The sequence below is a fragment of the Sinocyclocheilus rhinocerous genome, unplaced genomic scaffold, assembly GCF_001515625.1.
Source record: "Sinocyclocheilus rhinocerous isolate Xijiao unplaced genomic scaffold, SAMN03320098_v1.1 scaffold509, whole genome shotgun sequence".
NCBI classification, from domain to species: Eukaryota; Metazoa; Chordata; class Actinopteri; order Cypriniformes; family Cyprinidae; genus Sinocyclocheilus; species Sinocyclocheilus rhinocerous.
Window position 1 is genome coordinate 1,063,307 of NW_015652428.1, and position 7,821 is coordinate 1,071,127.

At 41.4% G+C, this 7,821-nt stretch overlaps 1 protein-coding gene across 2 annotated transcripts in view; it reads left to right on the plus strand.

Annotated features, from left to right (window-relative positions):
- Positions 1-7,821, plus strand: part of LOC107715110 (uncharacterized protein KIAA1614-like) — a 20,630-nt gene that overhangs the window by 9,769 nt on the left and 3,040 nt on the right. For both annotated transcript variants that reach the window (XM_016521175.1, XM_016521174.1), the window contains exons 4-8: positions 626-766; positions 2,735-3,909; positions 4,951-5,098; positions 5,770-6,028; positions 6,184-6,308. In XM_016521175.1, the coding sequence (XP_016376661.1) occupies positions 626-766; positions 2,735-3,909; positions 4,951-5,098; positions 5,770-6,028; positions 6,184-6,308 (1,848 nt within the window). The remainder of the gene's footprint in view (positions 1-625; positions 767-2,734; positions 3,910-4,950; positions 5,099-5,769; positions 6,029-6,183; positions 6,309-7,821) is intronic.

The following is a 7,821-nucleotide window of genomic DNA, read 5'->3' on the forward strand; positions in this document are numbered from 1 at the left end:
GTTTGAGAGAGGCGGGGCATAGAGGACCTACAATAATGTACAGTATTTGAAAAATAATGTGTTTTTTGAACATTAAAGCATGTCAACATATTCTGTTACACCAAATACACAAAATAATGATCTTTAAAATAGCATCATATGACCCCTTTAATTATTATTTTACTTTTTCTTTCTTTTACATCACAGACATAAACTTGGCTGAAAATTATTTATAAATTTTTTTATTATTTTAAAATATATATTTTAAAATATATTTTACATTACACTTTAAAGAGAGTTAAAGTTATTACATAATGAGACTAAGTTTTATTTGAACAATATCAGTAGCAAGTCCTGAGTTATAGCGGTTCCTGAAAATGACTCATGCATTCTTATTTATATTGATTTCATAAGCACTTTTATGTCTTGATATTGCCATATTCCTGTTTTATAGTAATATTATCCTTTGATCATGTAAACATATGCATAAGCCCATCTAGTGCATCATAATCAGGTACAAACCCCACACACTCAACGTCCGTCAGCCTAATTAGTGATGACGGCCTGCTCCACTTAATCCCCCCACTCTGCACAGGAGCTGACGCGTTTCTTTCTCTCTGTCTCTCTCTCTCCGGCCGGCCCACAGGGCCTTTGTGTTGGGCGACGACCTTCCGCTGAGCCCTCGCCACGAGCAGGCCAAACGACTGCTGGAAAGAGCGCGTATGAAGGCCCGGTCCAACCCTCTCAAAGCCGACCACACTATCCTACCCGTCCAGAGGGACAACCTGTAAGTTTTCCCGGTCTTTTTCTCTCTAGTTCTCACTCAGCTTGTTGGGGTTTTGGCTGGGGGGGAATGGGGTCTTGGGGTTTTGAGGCTTAGGCATCATGGGAAGGGAGGGTGTCTACATGGCTCTCTTCATATCAAAACCTTCGCCTGCTCACTCTTGAGGATTTGTGAGGGGGGTGTAGATCTTAAACTGTATTATTTGGTGCTGGACTGAATAGTCTTTTACTCTCTTTGGAGACGGGCAGCTGATAAAAGGGAAGGGGGGAAGTGTTTGGCAAATCTCTTTTCAGAAGCAACAGGTGCTGTTTTCTATTTCAGTTTGGCCTATTAATATGGCATAAAGTATGTCATTATAGAGACATTCGTATAAAACCGATATACAAGTATTGTAGAATATCTCTAGTATCAGAGAAAACAAAGATGCCCATTCAGTGCTAGCAGTGAAACAGCTGGAAGCTAATGGTAGTCTGAATTTAAACTTCTAAACTAAGTACACTGGCGTCCTCCTCCAAACTCTTCTGTTATAGAAGACAACCTGAATTATACAATGTGTACACACAGCCGGTGCTTCTAAGTCCCACTTCCCCGTCCAGCGCTCTGTTACGGTGGCCGAGAGAGCTCAACACGCTGCTACTTAAGAAAACACATGCAAATAAAAAAAGACCCAGAAAATTAAGAAAACATCTTCATCAGTTTGACAACCATGGTTAATTTTTGTAAGGGAAGTTGTAAAAGTAAGTTAGCCAGCTTATATATGTTTCACAGTTACAGTAATTGTGTATTTAGGCTAATAATCTTATTTAGGCTAATAATATCCAATATCTGTATTTGGTTGTGTTGTGAGTATTTGCAGCGCATATATTGTCAAGCTGATGAAGATGTTTTCTTAATTTGCAGGTGTTTTTTCTATTTGCATGTGTTTTTTCATTTGCAGCACGTTGAACTCTCTCAGCCACCGTACTCTGTTCTCTACCTCAGCACTTTCACACAAAGACAGCTGGGCGAGCCGCCCCAAACACCTGTCTCCTTGTTTGGTATGAAGACAAGCAGTGTGCATTGCATGGCAGCATCCGGAACAGATTAGGGCAATTTTAAACGTCACAACAAAACCTGACATGCACTGAGAAAACATAAAAAAAAAAATATATATATATAAAAAAATTTTTTTTTAAATGTTTTAAGAAATATATGTAAATAATAAAAAGTCATATTTAAAAGTGAAATTAATAAAACAATATTTAATAAAACAAGCAAACAAACAATTAACTAAAAAATAAAATAAAAAATGTATGTCTATATTCTGGCTTGGATTCAAAAAATGATTAGTGAATAGGTGACTGACAGATTAAAATTCTCCTTTTTTATTTAAACGGGAGCTTTGATGAAACTGCTTTGCCGTCCTGCTCCACTACACCTGTCATGTCTGCCAGCTGTTACTTTCCTTCTCCCTAATTCCCTCCCTGCTTCTCCCTTATGGGGAAAACAGCTCAGTGATGTTGAGTACACTGCTGTCAGCTTGCTTGGGTTAAACTTAACTGCCTCTCTCGAGATTGACTGTTTAAGACAAACTCGCGGCTGTATAAAATCCCATAGGTTTCAGAACACTGCACAAAGCTTAATGGGCATAAAAAGTCCCAGTGCACAATAATGCACCTGTAGATTACTATTCCTGCACTTCTACATTTTAGCAAGCAGGGAATATTGAAAGGAGCAAGTAATGGTTTTCTCATGTTTAACAAAGAGCTGATATCGAAATGCCTGGCATGCTGAAGATGACCTTCCTTAAAGGAGTAAAAAAGCATGTCAGGAATGTGCACAGAGGAGCCAAAGCAGAGGGAAATTTTCCTCAGGAATTTGCCTCTCCATGCTGAGAGATAGTCTGCCGGCCACTTTGGCATGCATCTGTTTCTTTGTGTATCTAAGTGCTTAGGAATGTGACTAATTTCATAAATGTGCATGTGTGAACAGGGAGCTGTTGTCCTGGGTTGGTTTACACCAGGCTCCTCTTGCGGGGAAGGAAGGCGTGGCGGTGGTCTCTGGAAACCTTAGTGACTCATCGAGCGGTGACTCGCCGGGTGGAACCCCGCGGAGACACGGCCAGTCCCCTACCCGTGTGCGTTTCGAAGACGAATCGGAGAAGGACGCTGAGGTACGCTACCTGGAGCGGCTACGCCAGCGGCGCAGGGCTGGAGAAAGAGCGCAGGGGCTGCTGGTGTCCAAACCCACCTTGTCGTCTTACACCAATGGACAGGCAGAGACAGGACATGGCTCGAGTGATTCAATATTCTGGAAGACAAACGCCAAGAAGAGTTTGTTGAATGGCAAAGGCCCTGAGACGGCAAACAGGCAGTGCAACTCTTGTGGAACCTTTCTAAATGAACCCCATGGGCGTAGCTTGAACTCAATTACTCTGTCCTTACCTAATGGGGAAGTCGAAGGGAAGAAGATACCATGTTGGGTTGCTCCCACCCTTCCCAACCGGCTTGTTCGGATCGAACAGATTAAGGAGACATACATTGGGACGAGTCCCGCTATTGTCCACAGCGATGGAACACACTGCAGTCCTGCGGATAACGTGAGCAGTAGGGGAACATTCCAGAAGCTAAAGAAGAAGGTCCGGAAACAAGAGAGCAGACAGGAACCCTTGTACGTCAATGGCCTCAGGATTCCAACACCTCCAGACTGTAAAAATGGAACTCAAATGTGTCTCTCGAATGGACTAGCATTGCCACTCAACCCCTATGCCACGGATCCACTTGGACAGAGAATCCCAGCCACATGCAGCCCCACATCCAGCAAGGGACCTGTGGCACCTCCATTGCCCCCCAAAGGAGAATTATCCAGCTCCCACCTTCCTCAGCCAACCCCTCCGCCTCTCAAACCGAAAAAATCAGCCCTGAAATCCAGCTCAAAGAACCACTGTAATGGTCATCGGAACGTCACACTCATGTCTTCGCCAGAATACCACCTGGACTCCACGGAGGCAGGGGGCGCTGTGGAGAGCTGTTCTCAGGAACAGGCTTCCTCTGGATTGGGTTATTGGGAGGACAGATCTGCGATGGTCATCCCTGGTCCCATACTCATGACGCACCCAGTTCTGTGTGCTCGAAACTCACCCATACAAGGGGAAGAAAGGCTAACAGGTTAGTTTAAGTACATGGACTAATAGCAGTAGTCACCGAGCAGACGGTTTATCCAAAGAAACTTACCATACACCAGAGATGTCCAAACCTGCTACTGGAGGGCCAAAGTCCTGCTGAGTTTAGCTCCAACTTGCCTTGAAGTCTAACGCACCAGCCTGTCTGGAAGTTTCTAGCAAGCCTAAAAGACGTTGATTAGCTGGTTCAGGTGTGTTTAATTGGGGTTAAAACTAGACTCTGCAGGACAGTGGCTCTCCAGGAGCAGGATTAGACACCCCTGTAGTACACTTACAGAGATGCCTAGTTTAAGGGCTCAATGGTGATTGCCGTTTGACTCAAACCAGCAACATTCTGGTTGCTAGCACTGAGCTTTAGTCACTTAGCTAAAATGAGTTTTTCAGCAAGATATACAATGGCACAAAGTCTGCAAATTGTAAAGCACTACTAGCACTTGGTGGTGTTGTGTTACACAAGTGTCCTACCTAATAGAACTTTCACAATTTTTAATGCATATTTGAGCGCACAGCAAAGGTTAAAGTTAATATTTAGCACTGTGAAGTTTAGATTTCAAATGCACGCTTACGTAATCTAATCTAAAAATGAATCAAAGCTTTTCCCAGAATCAAGAAGCAATTCCAGGTAGACCTGTGAGTCCTGCTCCAGTCAGCAAGGTGACACCTATGGGTGAGCACATGTAGGCTTCTCTTCACTGCGTTCCTGTCCCACTGGGGATTGTCCAGATCAGCAGATCCACACTGTCCTGTCAGAGTAATCCCACTGTGGGCCAGTTGCTAGTGCGATCAGCAGCAACTCTCTGCCAGTCTTTTTCCATCTCCTTCAACAATTCTTGTGTGACGCTGCTTGGAAAAGCATTTTGACACTTACGTTTCAGTTACATAAAATGGTCCACTAAAGTTATATTGTTATGATTACCATATTCAATTTACACATTATCAAGATTCATCATGATATTTAATAATTTCCATAGGATGTTTCTTCCATTGTCCTATGATATGCACAGCCACGCTTTCCATTCTTCCTTAGATGTGGACCAGCACCAGAGTACAGGACAGCTGGGATCTGATGCAACATCCAGCAGTGCTGAATCAACCCAGACTCGTCTCAGTGACGGACACGTCAGAGGGCCAATCAGACCAGTGCATCACAGGGCAACTAGCCCAAACTTTTCACAGTGAGTAAAGAGGGAAAGAAAGAGAGGGTGGAAATAATGAATATGCTATGTCCATACCCACAGCTTCCTCCCTTTTCTGTAATCCCCCCCTTTTGGTTAGGACTTTAACAAACCAGATCCTTTACTAAAATATTCAATCCTTTCTCGGAACAATTTAATTTCCGGGGCCACAATCATACCAATTGCTTTGGCACTTGAGGCTCAAAGTAGGTCAGGGGAGATGTGGGCCAGGCTTCCTTATGACTATATATTTGTCTACTACAACACTGCCACCTACTGACCGAGAATCATAATTGCATAAACATTTATACAAAATCAAAATTGTAGTTTATATATATATATTATATATATCGCTTTTATACAGACATTACAAAGTCAAAATTGCACCATAAAATAAAATTAATGAAATGAAAAAAAAAGAAAAAAAAAACCTAATAAAATAAGCCAAAAAGGAAAACAAACAAACACCTTTTTGTCAGTGGGATTTGTTTTTTCTATTATTATTAATTTATTAACTATTATAAAACATGTATTTTTAATAATTAGTAAAAATATTTATTTATTTAAAAAAATAAGACATGCCCAAACCATGTAATATTGTCAATGTGGAGATTAAAATAGCCACACACAAAAAACACTGAAATAACCTTATGACTTACCCTGTTTTTCAGAGCAGGGATGGATGCAGAGCAGCGAGAGGGTCGACCCAAACTCTCCTTGCGGCGGTTCTTCTCTGCCATGGGGCTGAACAGCGTGGGGTTGCTGAGAAAAGGACGATCCAGCAGCATGGATCAGCTCAGCTTGCACCCCAAACCCAACTCAAACCCAAACCAAAACGCTCAGCCAACCTCACCCTCCACCTCCCCCAGCCCCACACACAGACACCACCACCAGCTGAAGAAAGCCCCCTCACTGCAGACTATACGCCTGGTTAGCATCTATAAAATAATATCAACCTTCAGATGTCCTTCAAAAAACATCTATAATTTTTATCATAATTTGAAGATACAGTTACATGGATGTGTCAATATGCTACTTATTAAAATTTCAAGAGAGCGGCGCTGACTGTCATTTCTCACCACTAGGGGTCTCCGTTTCTCCAGCTGAGGAGATCTTCATCGGCTCAAAACCTCCAAATCCCCAGAAAGAAAACAGACCGTTCCTCTGCATACACTCCAGGAGAACAGCCCTGTAGTCCTGTATTAACCAGGTACAGTAGTTACACAACTTACAAATGATGCATCACTTCAAATTACACCAAACAATATAATATAATATAATGGTTCAATGATACTACCATGCTTTCAGGCACCATCATGATAATATAATATATACAGCTGCCAAGAAATGCATTGTTGTATTGACATTTATATTCATACATTTTTTAAAAATATCATAATTGTTTATTTTTTTCAGGGTTACATTACTTGACCCGGAAAAAAATTACTATGGATTATATAAAACAATTATAAAATATAAATATTTGTAAAATTTTATATATATATATATATATATATATGCTATTAAAATATACCTTTTAGTGTTATGAACAATGGCAATTTGAAGCATGACATGTTCTGCAGAGCACACATCGTGTTCCTGTAATGTTCAGACAGCTGTCGTGTTGTGCAACGAGATAAGTATTTTCCATTGACTGGGTCAGCAGCAGCAGCAATAAAAAGAGACAGAGAGGGAGGGAGGGAAGATAAAAATAGAGGTGTGTGTATCTGCCAAAGAAAGACATGGAATGCAGGGAATGATCACTCGTCTACATGCTGCTGCTATATTCAGCCTCTTGTGTGTGTTACTAGATGCTGCCAATAATGACAGTTATGAGAGTCATATTGTCTGCTTTTCTTATCTCGTCATTGACCTATATCAAAATATCATAGTATTATTTACTGTTACCATCCCTGTACTATGGTAACGCCAACACCACAGTAATATTATTTAAGTATTATTTCATACACATGCACACCACTTGATCTCAATAAATCTGCCTGTTTACCTCTTTGTAACCTTTTAGTGTTATGAACAATGGCAATTTGAAGCATGACATGTTCTGCAGAGCACACATCGTGTTCCTGTAATGTTCAGACAGCTGTCGTGTTGTGCAACGAGATAAGTATTTTCCATTGACTGGGTCAGCAGCAGCAGCAATAAAAAGAGACAGAGAGGGAGGGAGGGAAGATAAAAATAGAGGTGTGTGTATCTGCCAAAGAAAGACATGGAATGCAGGGAATGATCACTCGTCTACATGCTGCTGCTATATTCAGCCTCTTGTGTGTGTTACTAGATGCTGCCCTTTAAGCATGTGTGTTTGGGTTGCTCACAGTGCCAGATAGTGTGTTTGTCGCCAGTGTTGTGATTCGATAGTGCCTGTCGTGTTTATGAGTGTGTGAATGTGTGTCTGAGTGAAGGAGAGATAGCCAGAGAGGAATTCCAGCCCCAGTGACTGGAGAAGAGCTGCAGCTTACATCATCCTTCTTGAGAGCCAGTAAGAAAGCAGAGAGCCGCTACAGAGACATGCTATAATTGGCTGTTCGCTTGGATCTGACACAGAGAAAGGGAGATAAAAAGACAAGCTGAAATACAAGGAGCAAACACTGCGATACGTCTGGGAACTATCATTATATGACAGGCTTCCATGAAAAAATTTCAGAGTTAAAAAAATACAATTCTGTACAATAATAAATATTAAACAGTTTTTATATTATATTCTT